At 43.9% G+C, this 22,120-nt stretch overlaps 1 protein-coding gene across 2 annotated transcripts in view; it reads right to left on the bottom strand.

Moving 5' to 3' along the window:
• Positions 1-20,681, bottom strand: part of RUNX1 (RUNX family transcription factor 1) — a 98,222-nt gene extending 77,541 nt beyond the window's left edge. For both annotated transcript variants that reach the window (XM_044284465.1, XM_044284464.1), the window contains exons 1-2: positions 19,596-20,681; positions 10,636-10,792 (exon numbers count right to left, since the gene is read on the bottom strand). In XM_044284465.1, the coding sequence (XP_044140400.1) occupies positions 10,636-10,792; positions 19,596-19,865 (427 nt within the window). In that variant the 5' untranslated portion in view covers positions 19,866-20,681. The remainder of the gene's footprint in view (positions 1-10,635; positions 10,793-19,595) is intronic.
• Positions 20,682-22,120: the final 1,439 nt, after the last annotated feature.

Raw genomic sequence — 22,120 nt, forward strand, 5'->3', positions numbered from 1 at the left:
TGAGAAGTGCTCCACAGCACAGGGCGACATTTAATGTACAGCCTGTAATAAGAGAACTGCGCCACCGCACAGGGTGACATTTAATGTACGGCCTGTAATATGAGAAGTGCTCCACAGCACAGGGCGACATTTAATGTACGGCCTGTAATATGAGAAGTGCTCCACAGCACAGGGCGACATTTAATGTACGGCCTGTAATATGAGAAGTGCTCCACAGCACAGGGCGACATTTAATGTACGGCCTGTAATATGAGAAGTGCGCCACCGCACAGGGCGACATTTAATGTACGGCCTGTAATATGAGAAGTGCGCCACCGCACAGGGCGACATTTAATGTACGGCCTGTAATATGAGAAGTGCGCCACAGCACAGGGCGACATTTAATGTACGGCCTGTAATATGAGAAGTGCTCCACAGCACAGGGTGACATTTAATGTACTGCCTGTAATATGAGAAGTGCTCCACAGCACAGGGTGACATTTAATGTACTGCCTGTAATATGAGAAGTGCGCCACAGCACAGGGCGACATTTAATGTACGGCCTGTAATATGAGAAGTGCTCCACAGCACAGGGCGACATTTAATGTACGACCTGTAATATGAGAAGTGCTCCACAGCACAGGGTGACATTTAATGTACTGCCTGTAATATGAGAAGTGCTCCACAGCACAGGGCGACATTTAATGTACTGCCTGTAATATGAGAAGTGCTCCACAGCACAGGGCGACATTTAATGTACGGCCTGTAATATGAGAAGTGCTCCACAGCACAGGGCGACATTTAATGTACGACCTGTAATATGAGAAGTGCTCCACAGCACAGGGTGACATTTAATGTACAGCCTGTAATATGAGAAGTGCTCCACAGCACAGGGCGACATTTAATGTACGGCCTGTAATAAGAGAAGTGCTCCACAGCACAGGGCGACATTTAATGTACGACCTGTAATATGAGAAGTGCTCCACAGCACAGGGTGACATTTAATGTACAGCCTGTAATATGAGAAGTGCTCCACAGCACAGGGCGACATTTAATGTACTGCCTGTAATATGAGAAGTGCTCCACAGCACAGGGCGACATTTAATGTACGGCCTGTAATATGAGAAGTGCTCCACAGCACAGGGCGACATTTAATGTACTGCCTGTAATATGGGAAGTGCTCCACAGCACAGGGCGACATTTAATGTACGGCCTGTAATATGAGAAGTGCTCCACAGCACAGGGTGACATTTAATGTACTGCCTGTAATATGAGAAGTGCTCCACAGCACAGGGCGACATTTAATGTACGGCCTGTAATAAGAGAAGTGCTCCACAGCACAGGGCGATATTTAATGTACGGCCTGTAATAAGAGAAGTGCGCCACAGCACAGGGCGACATTTAATGTACGGCCTGTAATAAGAGAAGTGCGCCACCGCACAGGGCGACATTTAATGTACGGCCTGTAATAAGAGAAGTGCTCCACAGCACAGGGCGATATTTAATGTACGGCCTGTAATAAGAGAAGTGCGCCACAGCACAGGGCGACATTTAATATACAGCCTGTAATAAGAGAAGTGCTCCACAGCACAGGGCGACATTTAATTTACTGCCTGTAATATGAGAAATGCGCCACCGCACAGGGCGACATGTACGGCCTGTAATATGAGAAGTGGCCATTTTTTTAGCTACTTGTATCTATTTGGTGAGAATGAATTAGGTCACCGGAGGACGGGAAGGACTGTACTTCAGGGAAAGTGGGTGACAACAGCCACGTTGATAGTCACCCAGCTTTCCCAGATGCAGATACAGCTACAGTGGAATCTCCCAGCTACTTTCCAAAGTTCTGCTCTGAACACTGAATTCCTTGACAAACCAGACACTCGAGACATAACTCAGCCTTTGTGCAAACACGGTCACAGAACATGGCAATCCATGCAGAGATGTGCAAACAGCTTCCACCTTAGGAAAACAGCCAGGCATTGTGCCGTAAATAAGAGAATGTCTTAGTCACTAGTCGAGGGGAGAAGAAACAGAACGAGGGCTCATTAAATTACCCCGCCAGTCAATCGGCAGGAGAGTTCTCAGCAAGTGTGACTAACGCTGAGTAAAAAGATAAAGAAAAAAATCCATATACTGCAAAGAATGTCCCACTAGATAAGGCCTTATTCACAATTAGCGTCCATTTTCAACATTGTATTAGCATAAAATTGTATTTAAAGGGCATCTGTCAGCAGTTCTGTACCGATGACACTGGCTGACCTGTTACATGTGCGCTTGGCAGCTGAAGGCATCTGTGTTGGTCCCATGTACATATGTGCCCGCATTGCTGAGAAAAATTATGTTTTAATATATGCAAATGAGCCTTAGGAGCAACGGGGGCATGGCCATTACACCTAGAGGCTATGTGTTCTCTACATTTTTCACGCCCTCTCCACTTTGATTGACAGGGCCAGCAGGAAATGAAGACGTGTGTGAAAGATGTAGAGAAAACATAGCCTCTAGGTGTAATGGTAACGCCCCCGTTGCTCCTAAGGCTCATTTGCATATATTAAAACATCATTTTTCTCAGCGATGCGGGCACATATGAACATGGGACCAACACAGATGTCTTCAGCTGCCAAGTGCACATGTAACAGGTCAGCCAGTGCCATAGGTACAGAACTGCTGACAGATGCCTTTAAAGGGATCATCCCATAACCTATGAAAAATAAAAATCAGACATCCTATAGGACATGACAACCTCTTTCTAACACAACTAGAACCAGCCCTGTACCTCACATGGATCTAGAGATCTCTCCATTCATTGCTACAATTGTTCTGCTAGATTTATGTCAAGCTGGGAGCTTAGGAGGTGTGTCCTTTCTCAGGGGCGTGTCCTTTTTCAGGGGCGTGTCCTTTCTCAGGGGCGTGTCCTTTCTCAGGGGCATGTCCTTTCTCAGGGGCGTGTCCTTTCTCAGGGGTGTGTCCTTTCTGCTGTATCTCTTTCTAACAGAAGATATGGCTGGTGATAGCTGAAGATTTAAACTGAATGCGTGCGACCACCTCAGTAAGGTGGACAGGAAATAAGTAAAAGAAAAGAATGAACATCAGGTGGCGCTATACAGATACATTTTATTGAATAGCTCCATGGCTATACTAGATTTGAAAAAAATGTTGAATATTTTTCGTGGCTCGTGCCCTTTAAGAATTTTGAACCTACAGATTTGTGACTATTCATAGTCACAGCCATTGCTCTGTATCAGTCACGTTTCCCCTTTAAGCGCCGTTCGCATTTTTCAACATTTGGAGTGTGGATTTGGGGATTTATGATAAAAAATGCACACGCACAGCAGCTGAAGGCATCGTCGGTGCCGGACACATGTACTTGTTGGAATGATGCCAGAGGAGTGACGGGCGGCCATAGAACAGATGCACAGGGGCCCCTGTTGGAGGCTGAACGTATGTTCCACATGACACTCAGTAATTCTATCTTTCATATAGATATGATAATGTTAGATGAACTACAAGTCCCAGCCTATACCGCTGTCTTTGCGTTTTCCCCAGCCTGAGGGCCCTATTACAGTATGCGTGGGTGAGACGGTTAATTGGCTTGAATTACACCCCTGGTGCGGTAAGCACATAATTAATCTGTAATAACAGCGGGTACGCTTAATCTTCTCTAAACACCTCCTGCACACAGACTATGAGCGTGGCCGCCACTGTATGAACATCACACCCTGAGGACTAGTCAGAGATGAGCGGCGCCTCGTACACACCGCTTATCTGTTATAGGAAGATTGATGGACATGCACTGTCCCCTTAAATGGGATGTCCACGTCCCTCCCGTCCATTTGTATCTCCCCGCCGCAGAGTTCTGGTTTAGTAGCTCCCGGTCTGTCTTCGCTGGATTTCCTGCATGGATGGAGTCACGTGCGCTGCTGAAGCCAATGACTGGCCTCAGTGGTGACATTTCTCCAAGTGGCATGTCTCTGCTGGGTCATGTGCCGCTTTGGGACATGTCACAGCTGCAGGCAGTCATTGGCTGCAGCGATGCACGTGACCGCGTCCGTTCAGACCGGGACCAGAACCTCAGTAAAGATACAACAGGAGTCACACAGGTGGAACGGAGCGGGTAAGAATAGATTTCTTCGTAGGTACCGTGGAGTGTGTGTGTCGGGGGTGGGATTTAAAGAGGTTACCCCATGAAAAATATTTAACATTTTTCAATCAAGCATGTCATTAAAAATGCAGTATAGCCAGAGGTTATTCAATAAAATGTATCCATAAAGAGATACCTGCTGTTTGTTCTTTACTTTATTTCTCTGTCCAGCTCGCTGAGGTGGTCGCACATGCTCAGTGCTGCCGCCAGATGTACCTAGTGTTAGAAGCTAAGACAGATACAGCAGCAGAAAGGTCATACCACCGAGGAAGGACAATCCCCGTGAGCTGTGATAGAGAGGGAGCTGCAGCAGAAAGGACACACCCCTAAGAAAGGACACACCCCCTAAGGAAGGACACACCCCTAAAAAGGACACTCCTCTAAGAAAGGACACTCCTCTAAGAAAGGACACACCCCTTGAGCTGTCAGCTTGAAATAAATCTAGCAGAGCAATGAATGGGGAGATCTCTGGATCCATGTGAGGTACAGGGCTGGTTCTAGCATTGTTAAGAAAAACTGGACAACCTATTTAATGGTTAATTCCAGGACTTAAAAATGGATGACCTATCCTCAGGATAGATCTTTAATATCTGTCTCTTGGGGGTCTGACTCCTGGCATCCTAATCCTCTTATCACCTACCCTGTGAATAGAATGCCAGGAGTCCACTGCTCCATTCTTTCCTACAGGACTGACATAGTCCATGCACACTATCTCTCCATTCAGTGAAAATGACTTGGGACTTGGGATAACGCCTTTAAAGAAGAGGTTCTTCAGCAGCTGCAGTGTGTATTATTCCATAGTGTTGCAAAATTGAATACACCTTGTGCAGATTATCAACCCACACACCTCATCTACCGCAGAACATTGCAACGTCTGATATTCAGCAACTGGTCCAATACCTGGTTCCTCCACCTGGGGGTGCTGTTTTATCTGTGCTCTATGATGTGTGGCCATAGACTCTAGATCAGGGATCAGCAACCTCCAGCTCTTCTGAAACTACGACTCCCAGCATGCTCCATGCACTTCTATGGGAGATACAAGAACAGCCAAGCAAGTGTGGGAGTTGTAGTTTCACAGCAGCTGAAGTGGCGGAGTTTGCTCTAGATCAAGGATCAGCAACCACCAACGTTCCAGTTCTTCTGAAACTACAACTCCCAGCATGCTCCATTCACTTCTATGCATGAGAGATACAAGAACAGCCAAGCAAGTGGGCATGCTGGGAGTTGTAGTTTCACAGCAGTTGGAGTAACAAAGGTTGCTGAACCCTGTTCTAGATGCACAGACCGAGGGTCAGTTGTCACCTTTCTCAGCCATGTCTGTAGCCCCCCACGTTTCCCCCATTGGAGGGATCAGGCAGCGTATGGCCAGCTTTATCTTATCCCTCGAATCTGCTGGTGCCCAGTGGGCAGCGTGTGAGGACTGAGCTCCCTCTGACAAGGAGAATAAAGCCCAATTATCCCCCCCGCAGCACGTGGAAGCAAATCACGGCAGGCTTTGTCTTTTTTCTAGGGCCTCTTTAGCAATTAGGCACAAGAGGCACCTGCCTAGGGGCACTCCAGTAAAAAAGAGAAATAATTTGTGCCTACAGATTGCTACATGGATAACGTTCTGCTGCATGTGTCAGAACTCCAACCGCACATGACTCTTTGTAACATCCCTGGATAATGTCCTGTATGTCCAGGCGTCAGACCATAGCGCTTTTTACAGCCGAGTTATTTCACATGGGTAATGCTTTGCTTTATGGAAGAACTCTAACCACAGACATTGATTTGCATGGATAATGCTCTGCTGCATATGGCAGGCACCCAACCCTAGCCATGTTTTTGTAACTGCACAGCACTTTCAGTGGGTAATGCTCTGCTGCATATGGCAGAACTCCGTCCACAGAGGATTTTTGCAGTGACCAAGCATTTCGTATGGATAATGTTCTGCATACGGCCATGCCATGCCATTTCTAACACCGTAGCATTTTGCATTAGTAGCACCCTGTTGCATGCGGAAGAACACCAACCTCAGCAGGCTTTTTGTAACAGAAGACTAATTTACATGGGTAAAACTCTGCGGCATATGGAAGAACACCGACCACAGCATGCATTTTGTAACAGCAGCACATTATGCATGCGTAATAGTTTGCTGCATATGGAAGAACACCGATCACAGCATGCCTTTTGTAACAGCAGAGCATTTTGCATGGATAAAAGTCTGCTGCTTATGGAAGAACACCGACCACAGCATGTCTTTTCTAACAGCAGAGCATTTTGCATGGATTGTACTCTGCTGCATATGGAAGAACACTGACCACAGCATGCCTTTTGTAATGGCAAAACATTTTGCATGGATAACAGTCTGCTGCATATGGAAGAACACCGGCCACAAAATGCCTTTTGTAACAGCAGAGCATTTTGCATGGTTAGTGTTCTGCTGCATAAGGAAGAACACTAACCACAGCATGTAAGCATTTTGCATGGATAATAGTCTGCTGCATATGGAAGAACACCGACCACAGCATGCTTTTTGGAACGGCAGAGCATTTTCCATGCAGGAGGAGAATATTATCCATATCAATAAGCGGATGTTCTGCAGACTGTTAGATAAGGGTGCATTCACACGACAGTAACTGTTTTGCGGTCCGCAAATTGCAGATCCGCAAAACACGGATACCGGCCATGTGCGTTCCGCAATTTGCGGACCGCATATGGCCAGCGCTATATAGAGAATGCCTAAGCTTGTCCGCGGACAAGAATAGGAAATGCTCTATCTTTTTTGCGGGGCCGCGGAACGGAACAACGGATGCGGACAGCACACGGTGTGCTGTCCGCATCTTCTGCAGCCCGATTGAAATTAATGGGTCCGCACCCGTTCCGCAAATTTGCGGAATGGATGCAGATCCATTTATACAGTTGTGTGAATGCTCCATAAATGCTACAAGAACCACAAAAAGCTTCTTCATGATTTGCTCCATGGACTCGCACGGTCCTAACTGTCCTTTTCTTTAGGAAGCAGCGGGTATCGCAGAGTCTATGCCTATCTGCCTCGGCCGCGTTGCGTAATCCCGGCCATTTTTTTTATTTTTTGTTTTTTTTTGCAGCAAGCAATTCCTCTTTTGTTTAACAGCGCGGTTGCATGTTCAATGCGGTGAGGAAACACAGGAAGTCTCCAGCACAAGCTGAGTATGTGTGAAAGCGAAGGCGGAGGCGGTGGGGGGGGGGGGGCCTCATTTCCGACCGTTGGGGTTTTCGAACGTTTATAAAGGGGAACTCAAACTTGTCTATGAGGAAGGTTTGCATGAGTGTTGGCGGTTTATCTATGGCCTGCAGGTTGAGGAGGGCCCACGGGGGGAGGTAAAGGTCTGGATGGTCAAATAAACATTTCAGCTGGAGAAAAAGCCGGACCCTAACGACCGCAGAACAGACGAGCAAAAATACCGCCACCAACCAGCTTTCAAAAGGCTCATTCAGGCCCTGGGTGACTGAGGCGCAGATATACTCAGTTTCTGTGTCTATTTTCTAGACTAAAAATTGTCAAAATTCAAAATCTTTCATTTATTTTTTTATTTTTTTGTATTTTATGTAGTCCCCTGCTTTTTGCAATAAATATCTTCCTGATCTGTCACGGACGACAGGCCGCAGCACAGAGAAAACAAACAGTATGTCAGCCGGCGCTGTCTACATGTCAGCCATGTGCGCCGGGGAGGAAACCACATGTGTTGTTAGCCGTCAGTCATGTCAGGGCAAACGTGCTTCATGCGCCTGCGATGTCATGGTCACGCTGTTGTCTACGCCTTGACAGGAGAGGTGCCAGGTGCATCCTGTAAGACGCGCACAGGACACAGGTAAGGTGACAAAACACAACACCCTCTAAGGGCTGTCAGTCCGATCGCCCGCCATGTTGTGTCCACTGCGTTGCGGTAGTTTACCAAATGTTACCCTGTGCACAATGTGCAAGGCGTGGTAAAAAAAAATTCACAGCTGACGCCCGACCTCAACCGTTTTTTTAACCCAATTTTTCATCCCATATGTTTTTCATAGGCCACCTTTGTGAAAAGTATGAACTGCGTTTTATACGTTTTATTTTTTTACGGATCCCAACTGTATAGGATGGCACAGTACATGAAAGGTATAACAACAAACAACCCATGCCACACTCGCCAACAGTCCTGCAAACAGGACCGCAAAAAAAGGTGGGACTTACGCAAACCCCTCCCAGAACGGGGTGCCTGGGGTGCTCCTGTGGGTGGGGCTTCAATGTCCCATGTTTAGCGATTTATAAGTTGGTAAGTACAGGATCCGTCCAGCAGGTGCCAAAAGGCATAGTTGCCGCCAGTCCCGAATTTGCAAGGACTTTCCCTAATTCTTTTAGAGATAGTCCCTGCAAATTCTGTCTGTCCTGAGCCCAAAATGGGCAGGGCCTATGCAAGTCCCGCTCATAAATGGGCAATGTGGCCAGGTCTGGGGGCGTTCCTGGTAGCGGGGTCTAATTTGTCCCTAATTTACCAACTGCAACGTTGGTAAGTATGCTAAAGTCACTCTTTTGACATCCATCGTACCCAAAGGCATACATTTCCTGTGATAATAGCATAAATACAATATTAGGGTCCCCAACCACCAGGCCTCAGGTATGATAAGGCAGTTGCTCACGGCAACCAGTTAGAGCCCTTCATGATCTAACCCGGAAAAAATTAAAGCAATGCTCTGATTGGTTGCTAGTCCCTAGGAAAGCAGCAGCCACCAATCAAGTCACAGCTTACATTTTTCTAAGAATGGCTGGCAAATGAAAGCAATGCTCTGATTGGTTGCTAGCCCCTAGAAAAGCAGCAGCCGCCAATCAAATCACAGCTTATATTTTCCTGAATCAGGCTGGCAAATGAACGCAATGCTTTGATTGGTTGCTAGCCCCTAGGAATTCAGCAGCCTCCAATCAAATCACAGCTTACATTTTCCTGAGACAGGCTGGGAAGTGAAAGCATAAATGCGATTGGTGACTGGTTGTTAGGGGCAACGGCTCCATTTTTACTTTGCACTAGTTTTTCTACCGCATCCTGGATTTGCTGTCTAATGGACAATTCTAGAATTTCTTCCGAAAATTCACTGTAAATAAACTAACATAAGATAGCGGAGGCTGTAAGATATGAGATGCTTTCCGACTGATATCAGCGCTGTAAGGGCACTTTCACACTATTCTTTTCCGGCACTGAGTTCCGTCCTAGGGGCTCAATACTCGAAAAGAACTGATCAGTTTTATCCCCATGCATTCTGAATGGAGAGCAATCTGTTCAGGATGCATCAGGAGGTCTTCAGTTCAGTCTCTTTGCCTTTTCAGGACGGAGATAATACCGCAGCATGCTACGGTTTTATCTCCGTCCAAAATTCCGGAACACTTGACATGCATTAATGCCGGATCCGGCCCGAGTGTTCCGGCAAAACGGTTCCACATGCTCAGACCGCAAAAAATAAATAAAAAATGCCGGATCAGTTTTTCCGGATGACACCTGAGAGACGGATCCGGCATTTCAATGCATTTGTCATATGGATCAGGATCTTGATCCGTCTGACAAATGCCATCAGTTTGCATGCGTTTTGACGGACCCGGCAGGCAGTTCCGGCGATGGAATCCTCTGCCGCAAGTGTGAAAGTATCCTAAGGGTTCCAGCAATATGGACTTTAACCCTTTATTACACAGAATGAGGACACCAATTTGAGACATTCAAGCCCCGTCCCCAGGCCGACCCCAAACCCGCCAAGGATCACCCACTTCTGGAACAGGCATTTTGGCAAATTCAAGACTGTTGACAGCTATGCTAAGAGCTGTACTGAGCAGTCAGGAATTAGTGACGTGTCAAAGGGCCCCCATAGTCTAAGGGGCCCCGAAGTCAAATGCAGCACTGACCACTGTAGGGCCTTCAGAAAGGCAATTATTGTCTATGGTGGGTGGTAAGGGGCTCCTGAGCGTTATTGCTTAGGGGCCAAGGCTAATTGTGGCCCTTCTCTTGGCGGGGTGTCCATCTTAACAGTTTCCTCTCTTAATATATAGGCAGTGCCCATCTATAAGGGGGAAGTATTTGCAGGATGGAGCCTTCTATACAGAAGCGGTAAGGGCCCATGTCTCCAGGGGCCACCTGTATGGACAGCAATTGGATGGAGGCCATAGAGTCCTGTTCACAAGAGCTGACATTTGGGGCTCATTCAGACGGCCGTATGTGTTTTGCGGACCGCACATGGCCGCCACTCTCATAGAAAATGCCTATTTTTGCCCTCAATTGCGGACAAGAATAGGACATGCTCTATATTTTTTGTGGGGCTGCGGAACGGAACAACGGATGCGGACAGCACATGGTATGCTCTCTGCATCTTTCGCAGCCCCATTGAAATGAATGTGTCTGCGCCTGTTCCGCAAAAATGCGAAACGAGTGCGGAACCAAACATGCGGCTGTTTGAATGAGCGCTAATCATGCGTTTTGTGTCTAATTCAATCACTGATTAGTAAATCCTTCTGAACACACAGAAGCGGCTCCTACCTCTTCCCGACCTTCCGACAAATCTCAGGTCATTAAACCGAGCAACCTGGCTCTTCATTGCCGCTGTGGCATTGCGGAGTTCTGCCGAATAATTCTCATCATTGCCAGCCATGACAGTGACCAATGTTCCGTCCGGGACGTCCCCTAGCGCCACCACCTGGACACAGTAAAGGTGAAAATGTCAGATCATTCATATCACTGTGCAGTGAACCTTATCACTACATTCATCGCTGGAGTTTCTAGAATGTCTCATGTAGCAGAGCTGAGTTTGTCAGATGTATCAGAGCTGAAAGAATCATATGGCAAAACTCATCCTGATATCACGTGAATGCCCGACTACATGATCTTATTTTATAGTTATTACAATGCACAGAATACAGGGTTCTGAGGGGAAAGAGCTAGGGAGATAGATAGATAGATAGATATGAGATAGATAGGTAGGTAGGTAGGTAGATAGATAGGTAGGTAGGTAGGTAGATAGATTGATAGATAATAAATAGATAGATATGAAACTGATAAACAGATAGATACATACATAGAGAGATATAAGATAGTTATAGATAATAGATAGATGATAGATAAATAGATAGAGATAGATAACATTCAATTCTTATATGGATATTTTATGAACATATAAAACAATTTAAATAGTGATATATTTTAAGAAATAATTTGAATGGATAAATAGATATGAGATAGATAGTAGGAGACCAGGTGTTAAAAATCTCAGACTAGAGATCCTCAATGTAAGGCCTCATGCACACGACCGTTTTTTTTTAAGGTCCGCAAAAACGGGGTCCGTAGGTCCGTGATCTGTGACCGTTTTTTCGTCCGTGGGTCTTCCTTGATTTTTGGAGGATCCACGGACATGAAAAATGAGAAAAGAATCTAAGTCAAGTTTGCCATTGAAATGATAGGAAAAAACGGACACGGATCACGGACACGGATCACGGACACGGATGACAATCTTGTGTGCATCCGTGATTTTTCACGGACCCATTGACTTGAATGGGTCCGTGAACCGTTGGCCGTGAAAAAAATAGGACAGGTCTTATTTTTTTCACGGCCAGGAAACGCGGATCACGGATGCGGCTGCCAAACGGTGCATTTTCCGATTTTTCCACGGACCCATTGAAAGTCAATGGATCCGCGAAAAAAAAACGGAAAACGGCACAACGGCCACGGATGCACACAACGGTCGTGTGCATTAGGCCTAAGGCCACACGAGTGCGCTCCGTGGCCATATTGCAGACCGTGTATGCGGATCCACAATACACGGGCACGGTTCCGTGTGAATTCCGCAACACGGATGCGGACCCATTCACTTCAAAGGGTCCACAAATCCGGAGATGCGGAATGGTGTGGAACGGAAGCACGGAACGGAACCCTACAGAAGCATTACGGAGTGCTTCCGTGGGGTTTCGTCCCGTACTTCCGTTCCAAGAAAAGATAGAACATGTCCTATCTTTTTGTGGAACGGCCGGATCGCGGACTCCGCTGCGGCTGCCCCACGGCCCCCGCATTTTGAGGGCCGCAGCATGACCACAGGGCGCACACGTTCGTGTGCAAGAGGCCTAATGTGGATGGAAAGACAGACAGCACTCCGGATAATGTGAAAAAGTGGATCCCTTTATTTACCAATTGCAACGTTTCAACTGCTCAGTTAAGTCTTTGTCAAGCAATACCTACAACCATGTGCTGATTGGTACATCATTATCATTTCAATCAACATTAGATAGATAGATAGATAGATAGATAGATAGATAGATAGATAGATAGATAGATAATAGATAGATAGGAGATAGATAGATAGATAATAGATAGATAGATAGATAGATAGATAGATAGATAGATAGATAGATATGAGATAGATAGATAGATAGGAGATAGATAGATAGATAGATAGATAGATAGATAGATATGAGATAGATAGATAGATAGATAGATAGATAATAGATAGATAGGAGATAGATAGATAGATAGATAGATAGATAGATAGATAGGAGATAGATTAGATGGATATATATGAGATAGATGGATAGATATAGATAGATATGTGATAGATAGATAGATAGATAGATAGATATGAGATAGATAGATAGATAGATAGATAGATAGGAGATAGATAGATAGATAGATAGATAGATAGATAGATAGATGATAGATATGAGATAGATAGATAGTAACTAGGAAAAGACAGACAGATTGTTCTAGAACATTAACATATTTAATTTTTATTTGGATCATTTTATAAACATACAAAAACTCTAAATAAATCCCATGCATCGGCCACATCTACAATAATGTTTCTTCGGAGACAAGTGCATAAAATCATGTAGACGTATAAACTGCTGACCCTTTATCTGCCCCTACAGAAGATAGAACTCTATGGTGCGTTTCATTTATTGGGTGGATTTAAACAGGTTGAATCAGAAGCCTAAATAAAGTGAGGTCTGAACGGCGAGACGTTCCCGGGGTAATCACACACCGAGGCCTCAAGAAATGCACCAAAAAAATCTAAGATGAAAAGGATGAAAAGTGTTAATGTGAGGCTTTTAGTTTTTTTTTTTCCAGAATTCACTCATGTAACTAAATGATGTCTCCTGTCAATTCCTGATCCCTAGGGCTTCATTTGTACTTTATTTAAAATGTGCGGCTCAATCCCCAAACTGATTAACACTATATATATATATATACATGTATGTGTACAGAGGTCCCTCAAGTTACAATATTACTTTGTTCCAGGACGACCATTGTATGTTGAGTAATCGGTTCCAAAGCCCCAAAATGTCATCCAAGATAAGAGAAAATGAAGATTTAAGAAAAATAAGCAGATAACTAAGGATACTTTCACACTTGCGGCAGAGAATTCCGTCGCCGGAACTGCCTGCCAGATCCGTCAAAACGTATGCAAACTGATGGCATTAGTCAGACGGATCAGGATGACAAATGCATTGAAATGCCAGATCCGTCTCAGGTGTCATCCGGAAAAACGGAGCCGGCATTTATTTTTTTTCTAATTTTTTGCAGTTTGAGCATGCGCAGACCGCAATGTCGGATCCGTTTTGCCGGAAAACTCTGGGCCGGATCCGGCATTAATGCATGTCAATGGGAAAAAATGCCATATATCCGGCATTCCAGCAAGTGTTCCGGACTTTTAGACGGAGATAAAACCGTAGCATGCTGCGGTATTATCTCCGTCCTGAAAAGGCAAAAAGACTGAACTGAAGACCTCCTGATGCATCCGGAACGGATTACTCTCCATTCAGAATGCATGGGGATAAAACTGATCTGTTCTTCTCCGGTATAGAGCCCCTGTGACGGAACTCAGTGCCGGAAAAGAAAAACGCAAGTGTGAAAGAACGACACATAAAACAAGATAGAGATAGATAGATAGATAGATAATAGTCATAGATATAGATAGAAGATATCGATAGATATAGATAGATAGACGAGCTGCATAACTACAGATAGACAGATAGATAGATAGACAGACAGACAGATAGATATTAGATAGATAGATAGAAGATAGATAGATAGATAGATATGAGATAGATAGATATGAGATAGATAGATATGAGATAGATAGATAGATAGATAGATAGATAGATAGATAGATAGATAGATATGAGATAGATAGATATGAGATAGATAGATAGATAGATAGATAGATATGAGATAGATAGATAGATAGATAGATATGAGATAGATAGATAGACAGATAGACCGTAGATAGAAGATAGATAGACAGATAGATAGATTAGGGTTAGAGATAGCTAGTCATGTTTTACCTACAGGAAAGCCACAGATAACACTTGCTGATATAAATGGGAGCTGTGCCAAGTGACATACACAGCTCTGCAATATCTGTATGTGAACATTACAAGACAAGGCACAACCACCTGCACAATCCTCCTACAACACCAGAAGTGGTCAGAAGAAGACATGGAAAACCAAAGTCCATTGAGCTGAGATCCATGGTGCTGTCTGCGGACTCCAGCACTGACAGGCAGGCGTGAGGACCCCAGCCAACAGTCCCCCATATCTCAGCTTCCTGGACCGCTCTGAGTGTGATATGGAAGGAGGGGGGTGACTGGAGCAGAACTTGACTACAGTATTAGAACCTTGTACGCTATACGCTGCGCTGACGGACGTGTGAGCTCCTCTTCCTCAGACATGTCACCTATTTATACTGTAAGTGGTCATGAGATGGACGGATCTTTCTTTTCTGGTGTTTTTGTTGCTCTATTTTGGTTTTTTCACATTCCGACATGAGATCCTTTCTAGCCTAATGTCAGGAGGTAAGCTGTAAAGAACGCCATTCACCTTTGCATCCTGAATGGTGAATAAAGGGAGCAGGACTCGGGCGCCACCGGTTTTGTTCTTTTTCTTTGCTTTTATTTACTGTGCAAGACAAAGCAAAGCCCTCGATGCGAAAGTTCATAAAAATGCTTTTTTTTTACATCACGCAAGGCCAAAAACCTGCTGATGTGCCCTAAAAATCTGCTAAATTGCAGGATTAGGGTGCATGGTGTTGACCTAGCTTTTAGTTCTGATGTTTGTCTGTCTGTGGGTCCTACACACGGGGATTTTGTCTGGCTTTTTTTTATTTTATTCTTTTACTTTTTTTTATTGGCGGCCAATTTTTTTTGCAGCGTTTTTTGAGGGGTATTTTTTTAAAATAGTGTGCTTGACCGTAAGCATTCTCTTCGTGTTTTTTTTCCCCTATAGAGAAGGAGATGTCAAAATGCCTGAAAAAAGAGCCCCAGCATCCTGCGCCCTTATAGAAGAGGCCGGAGAGAGAAAATGCCACCTACAGTATTAGGAAAAACTCCAGAAGCAAAAAGATATATATATAGAAAATACTTGGGTGCCCTGCATTTTACATTTCCCTTAGACCTTCAGCGTCTGGAGCTGCTATTTTTACGATAAAAACCAAGTGCAAAAAAAAAAAAAAAAACGCCAAACTGCATGAACCCAACCTCTATCTATGTATATATCTCTCTGCTATCTATCTATGTATCTACAAATAGAAAAAATGGCAGCACCAATTATCAAATAATACGTCGGGTGCTATGTCCAAGGGTGTAACTCCTTACCCAAAAATATTCCAGAAAACGGACAGCACATCCAGTAGAAAAAACTGGTACCACATGGGCGAATAAATTACATTTTGTTCTACTGGATGTGCTGTCCGTTTTCTGGAATATCTATCTAATTCAAAAAAAGCTTTATTGGTACGTCCAAGTAAAACATTTAGCATTGCCGAAGCAAAATAAATAATAGGTATTGTGGAGGGGGGTTTGATGTGGGAATTAAAGGGGGTGGATGTTGGGTTAAAGGGGCAGTATGGGGGTATAATAGTCCATGGTGTCTCATCTTCCTCTCAGTTGGTGGCAGGTGGAGACATATTGGGCAGCGATCTCCACAGTGGACTCCTCTTCCCCCAGTAGGATGTGGAGTTTCCTCCACTTATCTATGGAGGTGAAATCTATTTATCAATTATATCTATCTATCTATCTATCTATCTATCTATCTATCTATCTATCAATTATATCTATCTCTATCTATCTATTATATCTATCTATCTATCTATCTCTATCTATCTATCTCTATCTATCTATCTGTCTATCTATCTATCTCTATCTATCTATCTTATATCTATCTATCTATCTATCTATCTCTATCTATCTATCTGTCTATCTATCTATCTCTATCTATCTATCTTATATCTATCTATCTTATATCTATCTATTATATCTATCTATCTCTATCTATCTATCTATTATATCTATCTATCTCTATCTATCTATCTATCTATCTATCTATCTGTCTATCTATGTATCCATGTAGCAACTATCTATATCATATTTATCTATTATCTATCTATCTATCTATCTATCTATCTATCTATCTATCTATTATATCTATCTATCTCCTATCTATCTATCTATCTATCTGTCTATCTATCTATCTATCTATCTATCTGTCTGTCTGTCTGTCTGTCTGTCTGTCTGTCTGTCTATCTATCTATCTATATATCTATCTATTATATCTATCTATCTATCTATCTGTCTATCTATCTATGTATCCATGTAGCAACTATCTATATCATATTTATCTATTATCTATCTATCTATCTATCTATCTCATATCTATACTTTTCTATCTATCTATCTATCTATCTATCTATCTATCTATCTATCTCATATCTATCTAATATCTATACTTTTCTATCTATCTATCTATCGTATTTCTTTATATCTATCTATCTATCTATCTATCTATCTATCTCATATCTATCTAATATCTATACTTTTCTATCTATCTATCTATTGTATTTCTTTATATCTATCTCCTATCTATCTATCTATCTATCTATCTATCTATCTAATATCTATACTTTTCTATCGATCTATCTCATATCTATCTATCTAGAATGAATCAACTTCTATATACTCACTGTACAAAATAATATAAAAGTTCTATATCACGTCAATAGTTTGGATCTCTAGTACAAATTCGATAAGATCTAATGGTTTAACCTACGACTAACTTACCGGCACCTACAGTCTGAAGAATATTCTATGAGGAGTACTATAACGTTTCTTATTATGAATTCCCAACCAAACATTTACATTGAGAGATTTCTTATCCAGGATCGTCTGTTTTCCTACATCTCACGCAGACAGTATTTTTTCTCTTAAGGATAAAATTTGGCCAGAACAAAATGTTAATAATATTTAGAATTAATAATAAATAATACAGATTTTGTATCATTTAGAATAATTCTGTATTCGTTCTTTACATAACCGGAAAGCATATATTTCCAAGTAGGAGACAAAATGTCTTTAAAAAATTAAAAAAGGTTATATAAAAGAATTACACAAACGATGTTCTATCTATTTACACTGGGGTCGTATTTACTCTCTGACCTGAAAAATCTTAATTATCGTAATAGAAAGCCGTAGACATTATACCTAAAAAAGTAAAAAATATATATAAAAATGATTTTTTTTTAAGTACTTTTGCACACTATTACCCGGTTTGTCAACAAGATTTTTTTTTAATGCATTGCATCGCACAACGTACAGTAAACGCGCGGAACGGATATACTGTAAAAAAAAAATCCGTCTTATGAAGTGACCGCTGGGTGTTACATGACATAATCACCTGCTAAATAATCCGAGGATTCTGTTTTTATTGAAAAAGGCCGAACAATAAAAACAAAAACTTAAAAATGTAATTATTTTAATAATAAAAAAAGACATCTGGATACTAGAAATAAAACTTTCTATATATTTTACAATCTTCCTTGATTTTTGTTCTCCTATTTTCTCTTCTATTTTTCCATTTTCAGAAGAATATTCCCCATTTTGACTACTGTTAGCTGCTCCAGGTTCCGAGCACTTGGCGCGACACATTGCAGGACAGTGAGTCAGATCATGTGAGGAAATCATTTTACATTTCTTCCTGGAAAAATCTAACCGTCCAGACATGACTAGGGGAGCAGATTGGTATGGGGGGGGGGGGGGGAGTGAATGGTACAGAACTCCTGGTAGAAGGGTCTATGGGAAGAACTGCTGTGCCCCTTTGGGCTCTCTGCCAGCTGAGACATGGTGGGCGCGGGTGGAGCGTCCCTTTATGTCCCACCTCAGCAGATGTCACTCGGGGGGCCAGGTGACTTTATTGGGGTTGCAGAGGAGGCTCATGCTTGGAACCATGATCATTAGCAGATAAGCTACTGTTTCCTAAAAGAACCAGGGATAAAATGTCTCATGAAAATGAGGAATACGAAGACAGATAACAAGGAACATCTGTCTGAGCGGAGTCAGCAGATAAGTGTCCTCCAACCCTTATCAATGCAGAACACATGAAATGACTCAAAGGCAAGTCCTCAGCGGTGGGGTTAGGACATGGGCCACCAAGTAACCTGCCCAGGGTAGAGGTGATGGGGTAGCTTCCCTGTGGGATAGTGCAAGGAAGTTTCTAATGTGTCAGATAGATATAGATAGATAGATAGATAGATAGATATATAGATAGATATGAGATAGATAGATAGATAGATATGAGATAGATAGATAGATAGATATGAGATAGATAGATATGAGATAGATAGGTAGAGCAAAAGTTCATATTTACACCCATCTACCTTGATCCTGTAACTTAACAGTATTTTAGGAAGGTAAATATATGAGACTAGATATAGTTAAGAGAAAGAGATGGATGGATAGACAGATATGAAGATAGATATAATATGATATAGATAGAGTGATAGGGACATTAGATTGTGAGCCCTATTGGGGACAGACTGCTGATAATGTCTGCAGAATGTCAGTGCTATATAAGTGAGGATAGATAGAGATAGATAGGAGATAGATAGATAAATAAAGCAAAAAGTTATGTCTACACCATCTGCCCTGATCTTGCAACTTAACAGGTATTTTAAGACACTGTGGATGAGACTAAACAAATATAGTTATGGCAAGAATATTGATCAAGTGATGCATAGATAGATAGAAAGATAGATAGATAGATATAAGATAGATAGATAGATAGATAGATAGATAGATAGATATAAGATAGATAGATAATAGATAGATAGAAAGATAGATATAAGATAGATAGATAGATAGATAGAGAAAAAAGTTTATATTTACACCCATCTACCTTGATCCTGTAACTTAACAGTATTTTAGGAAGGTAAATATATGAGACTAGATATAGTTATGAGAAAGGTATAGATCAAGAGATGGATAGATAGATATTAGATAGATAGATAGATAGACAGATATGGAACATCTGTAAATAGATAGATTAGATAGATATGAGACAGATAGACAGTTCCACAGATATGATATAGTTATATGGTCAGGTAATATACCTGCAGTCATGTCTGTACACAGAACACAGGTAGCAGGTCTATACATACAGGGTGATAAGAAAATGTCAGGTCCTACCTTGAAGGCAATGGGCAGGGTCTTGTTGCACCTCCAGTGTGTGGGCAGCACCGAGCACAGAAAGTTCGGACTGTCTGTACGGACCAGTTCTCCAGGATGATCAGACAGGACCTCCACCATGTTCCGGTCTGCGCTTCTCAGTTTGCCCACCAGGGCGGCGCTGCCATCCGGTGCACTCAGGGGTAAGGTCTCGGTCATCTTCCCTGGGCTGAGGGTGGTGGAGGGCGGCGTGAAGCGGCGGCTGGTGCTGGTATCTACGGGGATACGCATCACAACAAGCCTTGTGAATAAAACGTACTGTCTTATAATATGACAAAGGGGCGAGAATAAGAACACAACACCCCAGAACGACCACCCCTCAGGTATTGCCACCACCACTGTCCTGGGGCTTCAACACAAGTAAGTCTTATTATGCCTAGTGCTGGATGCCAGTCTACCAACCAACCAACCCTGGCACTGGGCAACCTCTAGACACAAGTAGCCTGGCCGGTAGCTACCATCCTAAGACTGTCTTCCAAGTCATTTTTCTAAAGTTCCAGAAGAACACAAGGTACATTGATCTCTTGTATCCCTAGGTTGATGGTGGGGAAGAGGAGGAGGAGGACCACCACTTGACCTCTGCCAACCTAGCCAATGGTCAACAAGAACACCAAGCACCCACAAAATCCGTGAACAGGAGTTATTATCAGTGGTAGTCTGAGTCCTGTCCTTCCATGCTGGAGGAAAAGTTGAGATGATATCTCAGGTGGCTTCCAGAGATGGATGATGAGATCCTTCCAAGCCAATCAAGCTATCTTCTTCTCCTTGTGGATGTGGTGTGGGTTGACTCTTGTGGCTTGTTCCTGCGGTTTTATGGGTACACAGAAGACACAACCCAGTAGACAATGAGGGCTTCTCGGTGTTGGTGACTCAATTAACTCTTCGGGATGTTTTGCTGGAAGTTCTATCGGTTCCCTCAGCAAGTTGTTACAAGTTGTTGCATTGAGATCTATCTATGTCTGGAAGTTCTTCGGGCTGAGACTTTCCTCCAGTCTGTGGCTGGAGGAGGAGGAGGAGGAGGAGGAGAGCTCCCTGCGCTGCACCCACCGCCTCTATGAATGAGACATCCTGGAAATGAATTTGCTTTTACAGTAACAAGTCCAGAGGAATGTCATTCCCCCTAGGCTCATTTGCATAGTGGGTGCGTCTTAGCCAATAGCGGAGCATATAGGGGGCGTGGTTTCGCTCCCGGGGAAGCTGCAGCTGCTGGCAGTAGCTGTGCTGCTACTGTAAGGGAAAGACCTGGCTGGGCGAGGGGCGTCGGGGACAACGCAGGGGCCGCCACCCTGGTGCTGCCCTGGGGTTGGGGCAAGCAGTAAAGAGCGGCTTGGCTTCCAGTTCTTGCTGGGACTTGTAGTTCCATTCCACAGCAGCTTGCTGTCTACCTCTGCTTGCTTAAAGCCACTGCTGCTGAATGCCTACCCATGCGTGTGTGGAATGCATGCTGGCATTTGTAGTCCCACACCATCCTTCTCTGATTTGGACTACCAACTGTGGAACTACAAGTATCAGCTCAGTGAGCATGGAAAGGGTCTTCTACTACTACAAGTACCAGCATGCCCTATGGTTGAAAGTAAGGACTTATGTGGCACAAGGTGAAATGTGAAGGTTCTTGACTACCTGCCCCAGGCTGTGGGGCATGCTGATAGTTGTAGTCCTACCTCTGGCTAGCTCAGAATTGCCGCAGGAGACCTGGTCTGATAACTGGGGCTGCAGGGCATGCTGGTACTTGTAGTCTTATGTCTTCCAGCACAGAAGCGGTTTCCACGAATATGTATTAGATGGTGCCTTATGGAGCTGAATGGTAGGTGTTTTGTTTGATCCCTCTCTGATAGGTGGCGCCAGAGGTCTGTGGCAGCCGCTGATCTTCCTCTCTGCTGGGGTGATGTCACTCCATAGTCACCATGTTTTTCAGTGGCTCAAGTGTCATGTGAGGTCACTATGGACACAACATCACTGCCGCCTACAACCACTGGGTGCTGAGGGGACGGTGCGGCACTATGGACACAATGTCACTGCCGCCTACAACCACTGGGTGCTGAGGGAACGGTGCGGCACTATGGACACAATGTCACTGCTGCCTACAACCACTGGGTGCTGAGGGGACGGTGCGGCACTATGGACACAATGTCACTGCTGCCTACAACCACTGGGTGCTGAGGGGACGGTGCGGCACTATGGACACAATGTCACTGCTGCCTACAACCACTGGGTGCTGAGGGGACGGTGCGGCACTATGGACACGTCACTGCCGCCTACAACCACTGGGTGCTGAGGGGACGGTGCGGCACTATGGACACAACCTCACTGCCGCCTACAACCACTGGGTGCTGAGGGGACGGTGCGGCACTATGGACACAATGTCACTGCCGCCTACAACCACTGGGTGCTGAGGGGACGGTGCGGCACTATGGACACAATGTCACTGCTGCCTACAACCACTGGGTGCTGAGGGAACGGTGCGGCACTATGGACACAATGTCACT

This window comes from Bufo gargarizans, chromosome 3, assembly GCF_014858855.1.
Source record: "Bufo gargarizans isolate SCDJY-AF-19 chromosome 3, ASM1485885v1, whole genome shotgun sequence".
NCBI classification, from domain to species: Eukaryota; Metazoa; Chordata; class Amphibia; order Anura; family Bufonidae; genus Bufo; species Bufo gargarizans.